Consider the following 22,369-nt stretch of genomic DNA (forward strand, 5'->3'; position numbering starts at 1 on the left):
AGAAGGCCACAATTCCTCAGGGAGAGGAGATGTGGAGTAAAGCAAGTGAGATGAGAAAGACGGAGGAATAGAGAGGAAAGGGTTAATAGGAAATTGCAAAGTCTGGAAGGTCAACAGGATGTGCCTTATTTAGAAGCAGCACTAATCAAAGACCTTGGCTGAGGCAATGTCATCACTAGTGGTGGAGGAGAATGGACAGAGATAGAGATAAAATGGCACAGAAAGTGATGAATGCAATGGAAGACAGCAAAAAGAGAGGGAGCTAGAACATGTTACATAATACGCTCTTTCTGCTGTTTTTGTTGTCCCCACAATGAAACTGGGTTGGTATTATGCACTGTTAGTCATTTGTTCAATTCATTTACTTGCTCGTATCATCTGTGACCCACAATATCACTGATGGAAAGAGAGGCACTTTGAGTTTGATCACAATTGTGTAATTTTTAAAATTAGCTTGTCAGATGCTGCTCACTGATGACCATTTTAGAAATTATGCATTTTTTGGTTTGTGTCCCACGAAACACATCTTACTTCTGCACTTTATTAGTATTTTACAGTCAAATTAAGGACACATTTGGAACAAATTAAGGGACTGGAGCGAGGGCCGGGGGGGTCTCTGGATCGCAGTTTCTCTTGCAAATCAAGATGGAGAACCATCCATGCTCCTTTGCCATCTCTCTTTCCCTCCCTCACCCTGGAGGTCAAGGCTGGTTTCCTGTTATTCTGGCCCTCTGTTAATGTCTATTGCTCAATATCCACATCCATAAAGTTGTTTCTCTCTTGTTCTGCTGTGACAGAGTCAACAGCCCATGACTGTCGCCCGAGAGGTCTTGGTATAAATCACACTGACTGCGTAACACTGTGCGTATGTGTGTGTTTGTGTGTGCGTACATGCATGTGTCACTGGTCTCCTTTTTACGAGTCACCATAGGATATGAAGAACATTCATTTTGGCCTCTTGACCCCGGAAATGCCAATGGCCTCGCTAAGCGGTTTGCTGGTAAATGAGGTATAGAGGAGCAATTCCATTCCCTGTCCTCTTTATCTACTTATATCAGTCCCCTCCATTTCCCATTCCATGAGAAGACATGTTTATGGATGTTGGTGATTTCCATTTAGATGTTAGGTATGAGGGTGAGCTGTGAACAGAAACCATTAGGGAATTAGGAAAGACAGCAAATGGGCTGAATTCATGAAAAGTGTATATAATCAGATTTGTTCTTAAAGTTTGCTCTCCTTAATGCAAAATCAATGTCAGTAGTTGCAGATGTCATATTAAATGGATATCAATGAATTTGTATGTCTGAATAGACAACTGCTAATTACCATATTGACAACAATATATGGCCAAATTAAAAGGCTTACTAGGCACTTTTATTTAACTGGTAACATATTAAACATATTATAACGGACTGATCGAATGTTTATAAAATTAAGACCAATGAGTGTGCAGCCAAAATCGATGATGCCCAATTTGCTGTTAGTGAAGCAGCCTTTGGAGAAAACACGTTTTTTGTGGACTGTGCCAATATCTGGGAGTGATGAATAACTTAAAGTACGATGTACTTTAAAACTGCCCTCGGCAGTTCTCCTGGTTGTCTGCTGCACCCTGGAGTCACAACTAACAAGGAGAACATGAAATACCATCTGGTCCCTTTACATGTCAAGGGTCTATCTGCTCTTGCTTTCCTAACCTCCAGGGCATTCCAGAAGAAGATAGGAGACTGGCTGACCAAATCACAGACATCCGTTTTCCGCATGTGTTCAATTATGCATGGCACCATTAGGCTAGCACCACTACCGTGACCATTTTAGGACATCTCAGGATCAGCCTGGCATCATCTATGTTTTGCTTCCATCAGTCTATAGGCCTAGCTTGTTAAGTTTTACCTGTAAGCTGCACATCATCAGCGTCAGTTGTACTTTCAACTGTAACTTTACTGTGTCAGCTTTAGGTGTAGACAGGCCAGTTCAGGTTAACTTTATACTTTATGCAAAATATGTTTCAATGCAAACTTTATCATGCTAGCAAAACTGAGAACTATACAGAGTGGAATCTGAAGTGCAGTTGAGTCTGATGGATGTGGAGCTAAGCCTCACAAAGCAGAACTTATAATGATAAAGCAGAGTCCACGTCTACAGCTGAGCCTGAGATGAATGTTATATTTTATTATTGTTGTATTAATTACATTCATTTCCATATTTTGCTGAACAGAATCAACAAAGTAGAACTTATAATGATAAAGCAGAGTCCAGCTTACAGCTGAGACTGAGATGAATGTAATATTTTATTATTGTTGTATTAATTACAGTCATTTCCATATTTTGCTGAACAGAGTCAGCTAAAAGATTTATAGACTGCAGCTAGCCTGACCTAAAACATCCCAGTAATGGACTGTCTATGTGTGCATCCAAGTGTTATCTCTAGTGTTTCAAGATTTAAATTAAAATACTCAGTAAGAATGTAATTAATTGAAGATGCCAACCTGAACCTCCTAATTGAAGATCCACTGTCCAGGAGAGACCCACATAATTATGCAGAGTGTATCATGGCTGAACTGAGGCCATTGGCTGATCTTGGGTGTTCCTGCAGACTTGAGGTGATTTATCATTATTAGGGATCAAAGCAGCCCTGTGCAGCGCTGACATCCTGTATTTCTCCTTCTTCTTTTCCTCTAAATAGTTTGAACTAAAAAGCTATAAGTCCCTGACAGCAACTGTTGTGACCTGCTATTTGCCACACAAATGTCTCAGAAAACACTTTAACAATGGTGAAACACAGATGACTCAGTCACTTTCCAATCCTTGCTAAGTTTGATACAAATGTTAAGCAGCGTTCATGAATGCAAACCACAACATTTATATTTCAAAGTTGGGTGGACCAAATGACATTACATTGTTACAAATTCTCTGGGAAATAAGAGATTTTTTTTTTTTTTACGTGGGCGCCCATGGAGGCATTAGCAAGGCCAAAAAAGCCAATGTGGTTTATGTGAGCAGTGCACTCAGAGCTCCATCCAACAAGCATTACATTATGCTAACAACCCATAATCCAACTTTGGGGTAGCATTCACCACATTGTTACTAGCTGTGACAGCGTGTCTGGTATTGTTTTCACTTTGTGAGTCTGTGTGTGTGTGTGTGTCTGTGTGTGTGTGTGTGTGTGTGTCTCATCATGGCAAAATATTGTCCTGGAGACATCTACTGTAGCAGGAACTACCACAGAGGTGGTTTTGAGTACTTTGGCGGGTGTTTAAATGTCTGTCTGTGGACAGATTTTGTCACCCCGTCACAACTGTGCAAGATGTAGTCACAAAACCTTACAGGTGTGTAAGCAGTTCGAAGATGGGTATGGTTCAGCTTATGAGTATTTAATACTTATATAATAATGTAGTAATGACTACGGAGAACTCATTGGTTGGAATGTGAACATGTTGACAGGCGTTGTAGCTGGTGTGATCACATCGCAAGATGGTCTCTAGTTACACACTATGTTAACACTGTTGTGATGAGAAAAAATGTGTTTCAGCCCATCCTATAGATCAAACTGTAATGAGCTTTCTCTTTGTGTGAGTGGAGAGAAAGTGAAGAGCTGCAAGTAGAAACCCCAGAGTGGCTGTGAGTGGAGTGATGACAGAATGCCTTAAGCGATTAGATGAAATTGGTGTTGCTCCACTCCATTTACATACTCAGAAGCATAGTAGCAAAACAAAATTAGTCTTGTAAATATCCAAACTATATATCTCACCAATTATTGTCATCCTGCTTCGGTCTGTCAGTAACCAATCATCACAAGTGCATTTTAGTACAAATGCTTTGCTTGCACCATATGTCTTGGAAATGGTTCAGTACACTGTGGCGCCTTGTCCATAACTACACAAAAAGCAGAAGTACATGTAGAGGCACAGTTTGTTTCTCACTTACTGTATATCTGTTACTATCACTTCTGGTTTTGAACAAAAAGTGTCAGTATCTCATTGGTCAGCAGAAAAAAAGACCTTGACTAAATTTAAATTTGACAGAGATCTGGGTAATAGGGGTATTAGGAAATTTGTTTTTTTTTATTTGATGGTTTCAGATAAATGTTTCCTTGAACTAAAAGTTTTTTGCTGAGATGGTTTGTTGTGTTTTGCTGAGGTTATGTTTTCCATATTTATTGTGTTGTTCTATAAATAAAGTGATTTGTGAAGCTTTGGTACATTAAATTTTAGGATGAGGTTTGCCGTTAGTGTCACTGCCAGTTCTGTTTATGTTAGTTAGCTGTTTCTGCCAGTAAATTAAAGAGCTGCCTGCCGGCCTGCCTGTCTGTCTGTCTGTAACACTGTTGCCTCTACTTGGAGCATCTGTGCAATGCAGAGTACTGACAGGCAGCGGTGAACCTTTGAATTTAAATTTCTATCTCACCTTTACTAAATGCTGATTTAGATTCAAGGGATTGAGTACCTGCAGCCCAATAACTAGGTGCCTTTTCACTCACTCAGATGTGCAAGCAAGCAGGCTTGATTTCATGCCCTGTCTTTCATGCACTCCCTCACTGTCAGTCACCGCAAAGAAGAGCATCAGCTCCTTGCCTAGAGTTTAGATGCAAAAGGAAGACTTGCAGAACTTGCAGCTGCAGAGCATGTATGCATTTCAAAGAGAGAGAGAGGGAAGAAAAAAGAGGAGGGGAAACCCTGACAGCAGACAACGTCAAGACCAACTGTCTCCCTTGGTCCCCTGGGGTAGCGTAAACTGTTTGTGTCCAGGGTCGGGCGGCGGAGTCATGATGGGGAACAGGGAGGGAGGGGTCAGCAGCCCTATCAGAGTCAGTCGGAGAGGGAAAGGGGAGCTTCAAGGCTGGCTCAAGTCTCTCTCGACTCCACACACACGCACACACACATATACACACACCTATTGTCCCAGAGTTTCCGCAACTGCAGATTGAGGCCTGACCATCCACAGGAAGGTAAACAAGCTCTTATCAGTGCTCTGCAGGGGCCTGCACTGTCCCCTGGCCTCTCACCCCTGCATACTACACATTACACACTCCATACAACACACAAGCTTCCTGACCATCTCACCTCCCTCTTCTAAGTCCTGAAATTCTATCAAAAAATTGCTGATTAGTCTTGTCAGTTTAATGGCTTAAGACTTTTCGTGTGTGTGCCTGTGTGCCAAGTCCTGCTTCCAGTGTTTGCTGGAGAGGAACTGAGGATGTGATAGCGGGTCTGGAGACAGCCTGTCTTCACACTAGCTCTGTTTACACCTCTGGGAGCCATTCGTCCGTCGTCTCATCGTTGTCGGAAGCCGGCGGAACAACAAGTCTAGCAGTGGCGTATGGAAGGTCTGTGGCTCACTTCCTCCGTTGTTCACTCACTCACTTTATGCCCTGTCTGCTGCAAATCATTAGCCATTCCATATTCTTTGATTGTTTGATTTGGGATCAACTTGTTTGCATGAATTTTGGTTCTTTGTAATCAAGTCGCAACTGCAGCCATGGAAAATATATATCCTCATTTTTATGCTCATACTCATGTATGCTCTCAGGTATACTCTTGCATATACTCTCTACATATATACTCTTCCTTGCTCTCTCTTTCCAGACACCGTCAGTTACTGAGTATGGTGCAACCTTTCCATTTACTTGTGTGGTTAAATTTTTCCCCAACACACTGAAACAGCACTAGCAAAACACAATTAATCATCTGAGTGTTAATTGGTGGATGGACAGACTAATTTAGCAAGTTTCATTCGAACTGCGTGCAGCCAAAGTAGACTGAAGCGTTAGAGATTCATTGCACAGTGGTTGCTCCCAATCACTCAAGATTGATGTAGCTTTGCACAACATATGCTTCGTGTAGAACCAACAGAGATTAGCTCGTTTTTCTTGACTGATTCTTGCCAGTAAATATTAATGTGTTCCGATATGAGGGAGGCATATTAATCAAGGCTCTGATATCGTTTTTAACATATTTTAAGTGAATGAAGTCAAAGGAGCAATCCATGATCCAAGTGTAAACGAAAAGGAAAATTTACAGGACTGGTGAGGCTGTCACTCCCAAATCGACTGACAGATCTTTTAATGCTCACCAAATATTCAACAACCAAAATAATCTGATGCAGTTAAAGTTTGCTGCATCAGTATAAGAAGCCTATTTTTTATTCTGATCAACTGAGAAAAACAAAATGAGAATGACAAAATGTTTTCTTTTTAAATGCGTAAAGATAAATTTATTTGGTCACAAAAATCTTGATAAGTCTCTAAGAACATGAAGGGAGAATTATGGGACCGTATGGGGCATTTATGATTTCATTTTCACAATTTAACTAATGGAAGTGTCTGCAGCAGGGAGAGTTGTTTGACAAGTGTAACTTTATTCCCTTCAGCGTCTGTGAAAAGATTATTAAGTATCCCGAGTCTGACCGTTGGATTTGTTGTAGTTACAGTATATGAGCAGATTAAAATAATCTGTCAGATGTCTCAGGGCTTTTCCTTTGAGTCACATATTCTGCTTTCTGACATATCACAGAAATATGAGCAAATGAATAATCCAGTGTCCAGGGAGGATTCTCTCATCACATCAAACATACACACATACTGTGAGCACAAACACAGTCAGACATCAGAGAGATTTCAGCTCTCTAAATACAGATTGACTGGTGTGGCACCTGAATCAACAGGAAAACTATCCACCCAGTGCTTGAATCAAGAGGCTCTGCAATTACACAACACTCAGCTGCACACCGCACGTTGTCCGGCACTGACCACTTCAGAAACCAAGGTAGTCTATGCATACAGATATGTCTTTTCCCTTAAGGAAAAATGCCAAGTATTTAGTACCCAAAAAATTGGATCAGCTTTCTCTAAAATGCTACTTGGGGTTATTATTCATTCCACAAATGATGATGTTTGTTGGAATTTCCTTTATGCCCAGATAAATGTTCAAAGCGAACGCTCTTGGTTTGTCATGAAGCATTTTAGAATATTTTAGTTGGGAACATTTTGCTCATGAGTATTCAGCCGAAGAAGATTAAGGGACTGATTCTGCCCTGATTAATAGACTGTCATTAATTAAAACCACCAGAGAATAAAGTTCTAGAGAAATGAAGACATGTAATGTAAAACACCTTCTTGGTTTGCCAGAGATCTGAAGCCCTCCCAGAGGTTTCTTTAACCCTACTTTGAGCACCTTTAATGTGAAGTTATCGGCGAGTCAGCTGACACATCTTGAATTCTCCCTCCAAATTCTGTCCTAAAACACAGGTACATTTCTTGTGTTTGTGCAGATCCCAGCGTTGACCACAGACCTAAAGATAAGCGCACATAATACCATGCCTTATCTGTGCAGACAGCGGGCATGTTGACATGGACACAAGTGGTCGCCATGCTGACGAGGCGTTTATCTTGCCCACTACTAATGAGCCATTCAGTGCTCATGCAAATGCATAATGACAAGCCTTGGGTCTTAGAGCCGTAGAGTGATGAACTTCAGAAGAAGTTCTGACAAGATTCTGCCAAGAGCCAGTATCTAAAATCTGTATGATGAACAGTGACAACATACTGTGCTAAACGCTTTCTGTAATTAAATGATTAAGAATCCAGGAGGTTATTTGCATTGACACGATAATTAAAGCAATACTGGTGTGCCATCTATGGCATACAGTAAAAGGGATCTAGTTATGTAACACAGAGATAAAGGCCAGATACCATATACAGTATGTGTTACTGCTTTCAGCCATTTTCAGATTTTCATCACCCCCCCCCCCCCCCAAAAAAAACTAATAAGTTTTATGATTTATTTTAAAATCTAAAACAACAACAAGATACCAGTACTTGTGCCCCATGTTGCATACTAACACCCTCCTGAAAATCAGTCAGGGCTTTGCTAGTGAAAATCATGTGGGAACAAACAGGGGAGAGGAACACAGACTTAGTGAGGCTCCCTCGCACTGCATACTGTATTCAAACAGAGGAAAAGCAAGGCAGTCAGAAATGGATTGTTATTTGGGAGGGGCATAACACTGAAGGAGATTGAAATCGGTCTGAGGCAGCGACAAGTGGTCGCGTCTCCCTGCCACCCAGTCTGACTGCAGGCAGAACTGGCTCACTACAGTAAAACAGGGGAAGTGGACTGTTTTGACTCTCAACGCCATTTTTAACATGAAGTTTTTTTTTTTGCTTTTGGCCCTCTCTCCTACAGCATATCTTCTGAGAAACCTTGGTCATCTCTTTCCATGTCTGTTTCTTTTCAAATCCCTGACATCACATTTCTTTCAAATGACAATTTCCACTCTTTTTTGGTCTTTCTGATTTTTTTTTCTACTTTCTTTTGTCTAATTACTCAGTCCCATATTTTCACTTTGTCTGACGTATTTCACTCCCCGTCTTTATCTCTGTCTCGTCCTTTTTCCTATCTCTGTTTTTCTTTAATCCCCTATTTACTTTTCTTTCCCCAAATCTCCCTTCTGAACCACTTATCTGCTCTTTGACAGTCACAAAAATTTGACCCCCCACTCCCTCACTGTCTCCATGAATCAGTCTTTACAAAATCTGTTATCTCTGTTTGTCTGTCTGTCTGTCTGTCTCGCTCTCTTTCCCTCTTTGAGATCCATTTTCAGTCAGCCCTCCCCCCTCCTTCAGTGACTCACTAATCACTTTTGTACTTTTCCTTCAGCCCGTGGAGGGAGACTCTGGGGTAGGCAGAAATGCAGCAGGAGATCTGGCGGTTAATATCATGATGCCTGGCTCCCACTGGGAAAGTTGTTGCAGCAGGGGGCATATTCAACACTACTTCCCTGCCAGGAAATGCCAGGCGCACAGTGGATAAAATCACTAAATACAAAGACTTCAGTCAGACGCATAGATAATTGTTTATGTGCCCAACTGCTACAGTCGGCTTAAGTGGTAGCAGTTATTGTGCTTGCCATTATTAAGTGGTCTGGAAATAAAAATCAAAAAATTTTCTTGAAAGAAGGTGTTCTTCAACTATTGCACCTCCAAAGGCAATAAGCAGGTAGGGAGACAGACTCTGTGAACCATTTTCTGACGTCCTTTAAAGGACACTCAGTCTAGCAATGCTAGGTAGAAAAAAAAATATTCATATACTAAAATTCTAGGATTTAAAAGCCTTGAAGGGGCTCTACACAAATTTTATACATGCACAACAGCTGTATAATGTCTTCTGTGTCTCTGGAGGAGCTTTATCTAAATAAACCTAATGATGTCATCCAGATTATCTCAGTTTGAGCTGGGAAACTACAAATTTATGACAGAAAGCATGTGTTACAAGCTGAGGGTTTGGGGTCTGTAAAACAAGGGTGTTTACCAGGCAGAAAAGGTTTCTTAAAAGATGCTATTGCGTAGCATTATGGGAAGTACACTAAAAAAATGTTTTGTTGAATTTACTCAATTTTAATGTTGAAAGTGGTTGCACGCAATACATTCATCTAAATCTAGACATATTTTTTAAGTTGGCTGTACTTAATATTTTTGAGTAATTTCAAATAAATTATGTAAGTAGTTTCAGCACAAAAATTCTGAGTATTTGTTACTCTGATTTCCTTAATAATTCTAACTAAGCCCATGTTTAATTTACTTAAATTCATTATGTAATTAATATATCGTGGTTAACTAATTTGTTATTGTGCTTTAAATTAAATTGTTTTATTCTACATATGTAAAATATTTTGATTCAATTCACAATTTTATTTAAAATAATCAAAATGTATATGTAGATATGGGGGTGGCTGAGAAACCCGGTATACAACGAGTTGTGGCAGTCTGGAGCAATTCCCAATTCCATTTTATTGGAAAATAAAATGGAGTCTTGTTCAAAAACTCCACAGTAAAAATGCACATTGGGCCAACCAGAAAGATAAAAGTAAGCAAAAAGGGGGGAAAAAATTCTCAAAAGCACTTCTCAAGAAGAATCAAAATAATACAGAACAAAAGAATTCGCTCTAAACTGCTTTTCTGGCTATACCCTTAAAGTTTGGGCCCATGGCAGGAGCTACAATCTGGAGCTGTGTTCAGGAGCTGTGCTTCTCTCCTTTAGGCTCCGGCCACCACAGCCTCCTCACTTTTATACTGGTGGACTGCACCAAGAAATCAATATCAATTATCTCTTCCAGCACACTTACAATAATCCCAATACTAGATAACATATTATCAAATAGAAGTTCAGTTAAACTTACTTTAAACAAGATACTTATACAGGTCATTTCACCACAAAAGACAAAACACCGCTCCCACTCTACCACACTTGGTTTCTTCCCCTGTGAACCCCCCTATTTAACCAAATGGACAGCTCCAGCTCAGGTTTGGCTGTTCCTGGTCTGACAGAAGAAGAAGTGCAACAAAGGAGACAGGTCAACACAATTTAAATTCAATAAATCAAATACACGATCACAGTGTGACTTCTCTCCTTCACCCCCTCCTTCAAATGTTCATACCCCACACATCACCACCAGCACTTCACACCAGGATCAACATTCTGATAAAATCTACCTGAGAAAGAGCACATGTAAGGCACATGTGTAGCACATGTGCCTTACTTTAGTGCACGGGGTCTCCCTGTGACAGTAGCATAAAACAATTTAATTATTTTGATTCTTCTTGAGAAGTGCTCTTGAGAATTTTTTTCCTCTTTTTTGCTTACTTTTGTCTTTCTGGTTGGCCCAATGTGCATTTTTTACTGTGAAGTTTTTGAACAAGACTCTAATTTTGTCAAATAAAATGGAATTGGGAATTGCTCCAGACTGCCACAACTCATTGTTGTATACCGGGTTTCTCGGCAACCCCCACATCTACATATGCATCTTGACTGTTTTAAATAAAATTGTGAATTTAATTAACATATTTTACATAATGTAGAATAAAACAGAATAAAACAGAATAAAACTTAAAAAGGAAAGACTCAGCTGATCTAACATGAAAGAAGAATAAATTCCACTATTGCAAAGGCATCACCGCTTGTATGATCTTGGCACAAACAAATACCACTGTTAAATGACTAAAGGGATTTAGACGAATTGCGGCACCACAGGTGCTCAGAGATAAACCCATAGGCCGGACCATGCAAGGCCTTCAAAACAAACAGAAAATTTTGAAACACAATTAACCACACAGGGAGGCAGCATAGTGAAACTAAGACCAGTGTGATGTTCTCTGTTTTACTGGAGCCTGACAGAAGTCTGTCAAGAGATTATGGATGGGCTGACTGGGCTGACTGATCCCAACATATAGGGAATTTTAATAATCAAGCAAGTTGAAAGCAGGGATGATCTTTTCTAGGTTTGAAAGACGCAGACATGGGCTGATTTTATAAATAATCCAGAGCTGATGAAAACAGGATCTCACCACAGAATTTATCTGTGTTTGTGAAATTTCAGGGTAAGATTAAGAGTTGTGTCTGGGTTCTTTTGCCTCCAGCTCAAGATAGGCGGACTGAAATTCATTGCTGGAACTAAAGAACTGGAGTCTGGTGGGCTTAACAAGATAGCCAGAGTTATCTTGAAAGACATAGGCACAGTTTTACTCTGATCTACCCAAAGAAAGCTGTGAGCCATCCAGCATTTTAAATCAGCTATGGAGTCTTTACATTTTGAAATTAATAATAGAACAACTCAACAGGGTATTCATAGGCCAGTGGGAACATTTAGAATTAAGCAACAGTCTATTAGTATTATATTACAGACTAAGTGTTGCTAAGTAATGTGATTAGTGTAAGAACTACACAACACCAGTACATCTGCTAATCGGCCAATCACCATACTACATCTGTCTGAAAAACAACAAACACAGGCCATGGAGTTTTTGGGTTACTTTAACTGTTCTTCACCTTAATAGCTGTTGTTCGATCAAACCATGATTCACACATGGCACGATGAATTAATAATCCTGACATCAGGAAGCTGACAGAGGGTCAAACATATGAAAAGTTCAAATAAAGCTAAAGAAAGACCAAGCTCAAGTAAAACACAATATACCATGCCTGCAATGGGCCAAGAGTATCATGGGATATGTTGCAGGCCGCAGGCTATTTTTCATTTACTTGTACTTTTTCTGTGTTTACTTCTTCTTTCGAGGAACTTTCACATTGTGTCTGCTCACACTGTGGCTTGCAGCTGGCATGGATGCTATTAAAAATAAACAGACCTCAAATCACAGTGAAAATATGGGTGCTGTATTTTTTCACAGCACCTTCTTCAATCTGGGAATGTGTAAATATGATTTTATATAGAGCATAAAATGTCGGCCTTAGTGCGTCACACCTGATGTTGGTGCTTCATTTCTTCAACAGCAACACATACTAAGCCCAGGAGACAATGCCAGAGCAAATGACAAATCAATGCGGAAATGCAGGACTATATAATGATGAATACACAATAAAGAGATAGACAAACTCATATGTGTCACAACAATGTTTTGATTAATGTTGCAACATTCAGCACAAAGGGCCAGAGAACCCCGCTGTCTGAGAACAGTGTCCCTCTGGGCCTTATACTAAAGAGGCTCTAGCAGATGCAAAAATAAGAGAAAAAAGAAAATTCTTGGAGCCTCTTTCAAGAAAGAAAAAAATGATAGCAAGTACAAGACTATGTGTCACAGAGGCAATTAAGGCTCCACCAGCAGACAGCGAGACTGATCCCCTGCGGTGGAAGTTACATGAGGTCAACTCTCTGCAGGTCTGCCAGTTGGCCAAAAAATACCTCTGTATCCCTGCCACCAGCACCCCTGCTGAGAGGGTGTTTAGCACTTGTGGCAATATTGTGATTTGTCATACAGTAGGTCAGCACTGAAGCCAGATTCAGTGAGCAGGCTTGTTTTCCTGGCACATAATCTTAACAGTGACGTATGCCTGCCAGGGCCACTTTGCCTTATTTAAAAAGCAAGCTGGAAATGCCAGCTTATTTTCCTGGTGTATGTTTATAGACCCAGAGTATGAAAAAGGTTATTTGGCACTGAGGTGTGCATTTCACCTTCAAAGGAAGCATTGAAAAATGAATGCAGACAAGCTTATTTTGCAGAAAAGTTAATACTAAAATGGTATTACATAATGGCTGGGTGCATTATGCTTATACGTTTTCTATTTTGGTATACATTGTTAGACATTACAATTTAGTACTCTCAGACAGTAGGCACAGATCATCTAAAACTATAACGTATTGCAGTAAAACCACCAGACCATACAGGTAAATAGACCAGTTAATCTTAAAACTATATCTTCTACTTGGAAAATAATATTTGTCACTAAAGATTCCTAACACAATGCACTTTTGATAGTGATATTTTTTATATCAAATCATTACATTTGGATCTTTATATTGAAGATATTTAACAACAGTCAAATATTAAACTATTCAGTATTGCCACGCCAGATTGCTGGAGGGAAGTGAGACCCAAACACCCCACAGCAGAATGCAGGGTTCTTGTAAGAGTGTGAGGCTGGATTATGGCCTGAGGGCATAGGGAGGCTTTCAGATCCCTTTGCCACCTTGTAGGGATTACAGGTTTGGATTTGATACGGACAGTCACAGGCAGTTACTGGAGGGAGTGTTAGAGGGGGCCAGCAGAGGAGGATCACATTAAATTTATGAGATCCCCATGTTTTCTTGTTTCTTGTGTCTGGACTGTCCTTGTAGAAGATCTTTTAGCACTAAAACCTGAAATATAACCAAAACAAAAGCTTCCCAGGGTGACTCAGTGGTTCATTAGTCTGAATACCATTTGGAGTAGCACCGTCTTCGAACTTGTGTCCACTCTTGTGTCATATTTATTTATCCCCTATTCTAAACAAATATTGTATACTACAGGAGTTGTTATAACCATAAACCATCATTCAAGCCAAGAGACTCCGCGACAACTATTTTGCACATAACCTCTCTCCTGAGACCAGCTGTAAAATGCTGATGTAGTGTGCAAGGAAAAACATAAGAGTAAATAATGTTCTTTTACGTCTTGAAAACGAAATTACATCAGTACACACGACAGGACAAGGTTAAAACTGTAACTGCCTTTGAACTTTAGGTTGACAGAAATATGCCCTGGAGTCCTGTCTAAGGTTATACGCTTTTAAATAAATGCATATTTTAGCATAAATATCAAGCAATGTAAGATATAAATACTGAAAACACTGATTATCAGTTGATGAGCTTACCAGAGGCAGCAGCAGCGATGCACAGAAGAAGGGCAAACCGCGCCATGTGACCCTCCATGTCTGTTAAGTTTTAGTTTCAGGTGTCGGTAGAAGCTGAGTCTGGGTCTCTGGAGTGTGAAGGTACTTGAGAAGCGGTTGAAGTGTCCTTGTCTAGCAGCAGAGCAGCAATGACTGTGGCAGCGGAAGAGCAGACAATTCCAGTCTTTAAGGGTCGAAAGGTCAGGAAGAAAGAAACAGGGAATCAATGAGGAGGTGCGATGGTTGATAAGGATGTGACTAACTCAAGCCAATCTCGTGCAAGTCACCCTCACACCCAGCGTACAATGTCAACACAAGTACTGCATACAAATCTATCTCCTATTATCTCCTACTGTGTCATTATTAGGTTATAAAAAATATAATTTCTGATGCTGATTAACCACACATATGTGTCATAATTATTGATGGCTAATATGAAAATTAATAGTGCAGTTTACCTCTTATAAGATATTAGATGAAATAGTTCAATGCAGCAAAATAACTGAGAAGCCATGAGGGGCATTGGTCATTTACACAAGCTGACAGTTCATTGTTTTAAACTCCTTCAGTAGGATGACAAGATTTTATTCCTGAGGCAATCCCACAATATTTCTCTCTGTCTTCCTTGTGCACAATGAGGGTCTGAACCCACGGGTTATCTGGTGGTCACTAACTTCTGGCCGACTGTTTCAGGAAGCACTACGACGTGGCTTTCTTTAAATAATACCACAATGCCGAAATCAGATAAGGAGGAGACTGCTCTTGTTATATGATTCATATAGAGGGAAAGGAAGAGCCTGTGTAAACTGTTTATGCACTTCCAAAGGCAAACAAAAAAATAAGTCACGTTATTCCCTGATCGTCTTTAACTAGCCATATAATTCCCAAAAATATACTTTGGAAATAAAATAGGTTTACTAGGTGCAACGCAATTGAGTCCTTTGATAAACATTAATAAATTAATGAAAATGTGATTGAGGCGAAATAGTAGACTAAAATGAACAGTAAAGATCCCTTACCGAAGACTATCAGCCTCCTTGGCCATAATTCTTTGTTTTCACAGCTCTAATACTTAGAACTTTCTACCGTTATCTGAACTTATTATAACGTTTATGATTTCATGACAGACATAAAATGGACTGGTGGAGGATTGAGGAAAAGAATATGGCTAACTTACTGCCCCCCACGCTGTCAGGGAAATGAAATAGCCCACACATCTCTGACACACCATGGCAGTGAAACCAAAGTTATGAGTCACAAAACTTACTTTTTAGGTAGGGCGGCTTTCCGGAATAAGGTAGGCTTGATAATCCACAGGCGAGGATGTAGCTGCACTCACGCAAAGTAACGGTGTCAGGACTTTCCAAACTTTTTTGTGCTGCCTGGGCGGTGCGTTTACTTTTATACCCCTCCCACCGGCGTCTTTTCTATTAGTAAGTGCTGCCCCTGCCATGCATTGTCTCATCCGGTCAGCGAAGGGTCTATTAGTAATAGGCTCCGTGTAAAGCTCAACGCTGTTTTACGCCTTTTACTGTAATTTTCTGTGACAGTTTTGCCTTCACGTTCACAGAAATACCGTAGACGGTAGCCGTTTTTAGCCTCCAGGCATCGGGGTGATACTCCTGAAAACCTGCTGCAGCAATACCTCAACACACAGAATTACAAGAAAAATAAAGAACTGCATTGCAGTTAGAAAAGAAAATCTCATATCTTACAATGTCATATCTTCGTTTATTATAATTAGCGTTATTAATATCTAATAACTGCCTCAATATCACAAGATGAGGCAAACTAACGGGGCAGGAACTGGAACTCTTCAGGTTTTTAAGATTTCTTCATTATCAAAATAATTCACTTTAAGTTATTCAATGGTTGGTGTACACAGAATAAAAATGAACTTCTAATAGTCAATTTGGCGTGTTTAATTTCCCAAAACGTCAACAAATACATAAATACAATAAAAATTAAAAAAAAACATCAAGTTGTAGCCCACAATGTAACTCACTCAGGCCATGGCTAATATTGTACTTCCTGTTTCTTGTAACAGTCTTCAAAAATACTTTGATGTAAACATAAGGTGCCACCCTAGGGTCAAGTTCACTAATTGACATACTATATCTAATTTGTTTATGTAAACCTGTGTTTATGGGTTCAATGCCAAACAATTTCTGGAGTCTTGCACCTGAGGTTGCCAGGAGACGAGAGAGTGCTTAAAACTATTTCATTTCATTTTCTAACATTCACATTATACGTTGAATGTAAAACCGTTTCCATATCAATGTGGCAACATGCTGTAAATTCAAAAGTGGGCTAACATTGGGAATTTTTGGAAAGAGGGTGGATAAACAGGGTTTTATCACAGAGGAAATAAATTTTGTTGAGGCAATTCGTGAGTCATATCAGTTTAGTCTGGAATCTGACTTTTTCAAGCTGAATTTCAATGTCATATATTAGTAATATCCTAACATTGTTGTTATAAAAGTTATGTTAGATTGTTTTTAATCCATTTATATAGTGCACTGAAGCCAGAATCTAAAGTAAACTGTTGTAGGGCTCAACTGAAACCCTATAGAAAAGAAAGAAAAACACACACACACTGAGAGAGATGTTCTTACAAACACAAATACATTTCACAGACCTGTTTCAGTTATAGGCCATACTTTATCTAAATTACACACAGTAGTTCCCCAGGAGCAATTGTAGTCCTTACAGTGAAGGGTGAACTCAGTTTTAGAAGGACACTTCAAAGGAAATACCACCTCTTTCAAGAACTGGAGAACTGGTATTGCACAGAGGCACAGTCCAGTCAGTTCCTTTGAATGCACGTCCAACTGAACCCATAAAACTGCAGTAACCCTCTGATCTTGTGATTCCACGGTTTGTGTTCTTATCTGTGTGATTCTGTGTGTTCCTTTCTCTTCTGTATCTGTATTATTATCTGTTACAGTGTATTTTTAATATGTGGTTTGAATGTGCTTGTAATGTGGCCCACTACATATATACACGTGCATTAAAATTGCAAAATATAGCCTACACCCTCCAGAAAACTCAGTTGTCCGTACGTGTTCCCAGAACTCTTACCAGCTTTTCACCTGCACAGCACATGACACGTGCTACACAACTCAACACAAAGTAACATGTGCCTGTCTTTGTTATGCTGCAAATTAAATGACAACAGCATTGATACTGATGGGAACAGGAAGCTCAATAGATGTGCTGTATTATTGTCTTATGCTGCCACCTCTTGTGTTGCAACCTGTCAACAAGTCTCGGATGTTGACGTACATGTTTTTCTTCTCATTTACATATCTCCAGAGCCTGAGCCTGGCATCACTATGTATTTCTTTTTCTTTTCTCACTTTATGGTATTATGGTATGTACTTTAGTTTTCTATTTTTAAACATATGTGTTCACATAAGGTCCTCACACTTCAAATATAATCTACTGCAGCAATGTGATTTTTTTTTTTTATTTTAATGCCCCAAGGAGGCAATTTCAATGTAATTACAGTGCCATTATGGAAATTATTCACCTATTGTCAGTTAAAGGTCAATTCTATATTTTATGGTCTATACTTAGGAAATTGATGCATCATTTAAAAGTTTTAGCATGTTTGTTTAAGTGAAAATTATTTACCTGTTTTCACTTAGTAGATGCCAGTACAGGTGGCATTCTGTACACAAGTTTGTGTTAACAGCCCCACAGTTCAATGCATTTTATAGATGTAAAACTTATCACTGTGAGATCCTTCATCTGTCCGTGACAACATAAGATGGCGTTGATTCATAAGTATCTGACCTCTGGATTTATCGCTCACTAAAAAGTAAACTGTTAAGTGTCTGATAGATTATACTGGGAGTATTAAATGAGTGGATGAAGTAGTTCTTCCAGACACAGAGCCAATGAATGATAACAGTTTAAGTTTGATGCTTGCAACAGGAAAATGAACGACATGTCAACAGGTCTTTTATACTGCAGACATTTTTGATTTATCATAATAGCAGAAGCACAGGTGTTACTAATAAATATAAGTTGGATGTGATTATACCATTGCAGAAGTAGATGGCACAACAAGCAGTATTAGAACATTCATAGCAAAAGAGCTCTAGTCAGACTGTGGAAAATGTGATGGAAATATGGCAATTATTATATGTTTGTTTCATGTATTAATTTGAATAAATCTCTTTGTCAGCCCACACAGATCTGGAGACGTGCACTGTCAGCCACCATTTTTTGTCTCCTCAGTGGGGTGGAGGGTTCACTGTCATGCTTCATGTACATCATGATTTTATTTGCTAAGTCTGTCTCCGTTGCACTTTGTCACATTTTGCTTTTATCGATGCACAAACTTTGTCACCTCAGCCGAGCGTAAAAATGTTTTTGCTACATTTCGACTTTTTTTTCCCCCTCCGATTTCCAGCATCTCCACGAAGGGTTTTGTTTTGTGTGTGTGTGTTTTTTAAATAATGATTTTATGGAAACAGCACATATAAACAGGGTGATGGAAAGCCCAGCATGCACAATAGACATTTTTACAGCAGACAGTTTGACTTGTCATAGCAGGGGTAGCACAGGTGGAACAAATTTCAGATTACTTTCTTCAAATGTCCTAGCAAACCATGACAGTGAGCCAGCATACGCAATACCAGAACCCTGGAGCTAGTTCAACTAAATGGAACACAATAATTTTAGTATTATCAGTTACACCTGTGTTTATGCACCGATCAACCACATAATTAAAACTGGCAACTGGTTTTAATGTCTGCGTAATGTTGCATATCATATTTTGCATCTACATATTAAAAAATATATTTTGGTCTTAGGTATTGTTTAATATGTTCGACCTGATTGAACCTAACAATGAGAAAAAGCCAAAGCTTCTCTTGAACGAACAGCGTTTATCTTTGGCTGCTGCACTAAACCATTTTGTGAGGAAGAAAATAGACTGGAAAAAAAGAGTAGACACAACATCCTTCTGTACAGAACAGACCCAGAGGAGTCATCGTGCCTTCAAATCAACTCTCCACACAAAGTCTACAGCAACTATGTCTCTCTCTGTTTCCTTCTCTCTCTGCTTTTGGTCTATATGTGCGTCATGTGTTATGGTCCTTAACAGCAACACAACAGGAGAGCAGAAACAAACACAAAGAAAAAGCCAGTGAAGCTTTTCGTGTGAATTTGTTCCTAGTAATGATATTAAAAAAGGAGTGTTTGAAGAGAAGCATATATGACTCCTTTTCTTTCAACACATCACATAAACAATGATACTCACTTTAATTCATTAAAGTCTTAGCAAATAATTCACATGCACAAGGTGCTATAAAAATATATATATATATATACCTGTCTCACTAATTTTAAATTGAGCTTTGTTTGCACTAGAACTTTGAGCACGGGCATAATTTAGTCAGGCCATGATTGCAGAGCACATGTGCTTCAGAACTAATTGGACTATTTGACATGTTAGAGTGCTAAAAACCCACAGTGCATTAACAGCAGTCACACAGAGAGCCTGGTTTTTTAAGACTAGCTGACATTCTGCATATTGACTGTGAACTTGCCTTGACCTCAGGCAGCATGAACAAAGAAATGCTCAAGGGATACACTACGATGCTAAGTCAGGACAGTTTTACGCTACTTGTATTCTTTGTTACTTAAACTGCTGCAATCCTGTAGTAGTTTGCATGGCTTTGGATTTAATAGCTGAGGCATATGTCACAGTTGGCATTCATTTAAGGTACTACATCACATCCGAGGCTGGCCAAAGGACACTTCTACAGTTGCAGTCTCCTTCAGTGGCTTTCCTTTTTATTGGAGCCTACCCCCAACTCTCCATCCCCACCCATGAGTAGTGTTTCAATAACAGGAAACAATCGGCCATCGTCTTTCATCACAGGTTGACGTTGGTTCCCGCGCGGTGCCACTGGGTCTCTCTGGTGCCAGCCAGCCAGCCTGCCGCAGTCCATGGCAGACGAGGGAGAGAGAGAATAAAGACTATGCGCCAGCTTACTTGTTTCCTTATCGTCCTCCAAGGGGGGATCTGACGCATGGCCTTACAGCAGTAATATCCAAGACTGATACGAGATGAACAGAAGTCTGTCAGCTTTACGAAGTAATTTAATGTCCATCTACAGTCCCATAAGGCAGCTAACTGACAAGGCCCTCATTACAGAAACATGTTTTTTGCTAAATCATAATTCACTCTTAAATGTAATTCAAGGTTTTTGCTGGGGGTTTAGTTAGGATTCATTTAAGTGGGTGGTCCTGGTTAATTTTATGTTGAAGTCACTAAACTGAAAGTAGTTGTCAGTGACAGTCAAAAAGTCTGAAGCTGTAAAAGTTCCCCTATCACCCTTGGACAGATGGTACCCCAGATGATCTCTGTGATGCGTGGCATCCTCACATGTGTTTCTGGGGTATTACCTTTTTGTTTTTTATTAGTACAGTCATATGACAGCAGAAACAATAGGACTATGTATGCACACATATATTAAGCATTCATCCACACAATGTTCATGCATACAGTGTCTGTAACAAGCTTTGATTATTTATTTATTTATTTATTTAGAGCTGCCACATGCCACAGTACATTTTCCACCTGATTAATTTTTGTATTACCAGCCTTACTGATAAATGACCCTTTTTCCACATAGGTGATACCAAATTGATGTGTGATAATAATAGCTTCCGGCACACTACTCTCCTTGTAATTATGTCAGACTCTGCAGCTGCAGTAAGTACCCGCAACTGTATAGCGTGCACACAGTTTTATCTGCCTTGGTGAAAGCCTTACACAGAGGGTTACATTTGCAGATATGCAATTTGTTCATTAACCCAGCTCCATGGTCATTAAGCCAATTTCAAGAATTTAACCATTACCTCTGCAGGTGGGTGGAAATAAATTATTTTGTTGACATCTATCTACATGTGATGAGTGAATAAATGTTCCTCTCTTGATTGAATGCAAGCTTTTCCCTGTGGGTCGTACAAGTTATCAGTTATCCACTTGTTAATAATTTATATTATATTTTGCAGTTCCTTTATTGTCGGATTTAGATTTGATTTTTGTTATTTTGTAATACTACCACTGGGGGGCCTCAGAAATGTTTAAATCCTACACATAGCAGATTGTCAGTTTTCTTGTCTTCTCAAATGTTCTGTACTTGGCAGTTCAAAGGCTGGTCCTTAAACTTCAAACATAATAGGTTAACCTAAGCTGTGATCCCTGAACTGCAGCCCACAGCGATACATTGGCTCGCAGTGTCCTCGCTCTCTCTCTCACACACACACACACACACACACACAGATGTCTCTTTCCACTGCCACCTCCTTTCTTCACCTTTGTTTTGTACGTTTACTAGGTGAGAGCAACATTCCAAGCATTCAAGCAGCATCCTCAATGACTTTATGAAAGTGCTTACAACAGAAGCCTTTTCTTGATTGACTTTCCGACAGACACATCCTGTCCCCCTTCAGAAGCCGTTTTCCTCTTCCTCATCCCTACAGCACAAAGTCATGATCAGAGCTCTCCTTGGAGGGTAGTCCGGATACCTGTTGCAGTGTTTTCTTGGCCAGTTGGAAGTGTGTGCGTGTGTGTGTGTGTGAGGAAGGTGAGAGGTAAAGGAAGACCTGTTGGTCATCATGGGCTCAAAGAAGTTATGATAACAGTAATGAACTATGGCTGTGGCAGCGTGTCCTGTATCCTGTTGTGTCTACATGCTTTCTGAAAAGAAAAGCGTTTCCTTTTTCAACTTGTTTATGTGTGTGTTGGGGATACAGTACGTGTTTGTTCATGGTTACTCACAATGTCAGTCTGTGATCTATTATACAATCGTACTAATATGCAGCAGATTGCACGTCACCGGATAGTGCTTCTTTCCAGGCACATTCAACCCTAATAAATTAATTTCAAATTTTGTTTTTTTCCTTACACTTTAATTTTCTTTTTTCTTTTTTTTTTTTTTACATATAGCACTTTATAGACACCCATGTTACATGTGTACATCTTAATGAAAAACTAAAAAGTTTCTGTTCTTTAAATATTATTATAAATGGTTAGAAATCATGATAGAAATGTGTGCTTTCCACAGTGGGATATCTCATTGTTGCCATTGTTCAGTGGCATAAACACAAAGGACTATCATTTCCCCACGATCTCTGGACTCTATATGGCCATGTTAAAAAGGGAAAAAAGAAAAGGGGTAAAGTGCACG

General features: G+C 39.5%; 1 protein-coding gene across 2 annotated transcripts in view; it reads right to left on the bottom strand.

Moving 5' to 3' along the window:
* eng (endoglin) overlaps positions 1-15,521 on the bottom strand; it is a 38,381-nt gene extending 22,860 nt beyond the window's left edge. The window contains exons 1-2 of one of the 2 annotated variants that reach the window (XM_041058841.1): positions 15,424-15,521; positions 14,139-14,309 (exon numbers count right to left, since the gene is read on the bottom strand). In XM_041058841.1, coding sequence (XP_040914775.1) covers positions 14,139-14,196 — 58 coding nt within the window. In that variant the 5' untranslated portion in view covers positions 14,197-14,309; positions 15,424-15,521. Of the gene's footprint in view, positions 1-14,138; positions 14,341-15,423 lie in introns of both variants that reach the window. The other variant, XM_041058840.1, reaches the window with a different exon arrangement.
* Between the last annotated feature and the right edge of the window lie 6,848 nt (positions 15,522-22,369).

This window comes from Toxotes jaculatrix, chromosome 16 (assembly GCF_017976425.1).
Source record: "Toxotes jaculatrix isolate fToxJac2 chromosome 16, fToxJac2.pri, whole genome shotgun sequence".
In the NCBI taxonomy this organism is placed as follows: Eukaryota; Metazoa; Chordata; class Actinopteri; family Toxotidae; genus Toxotes; species Toxotes jaculatrix.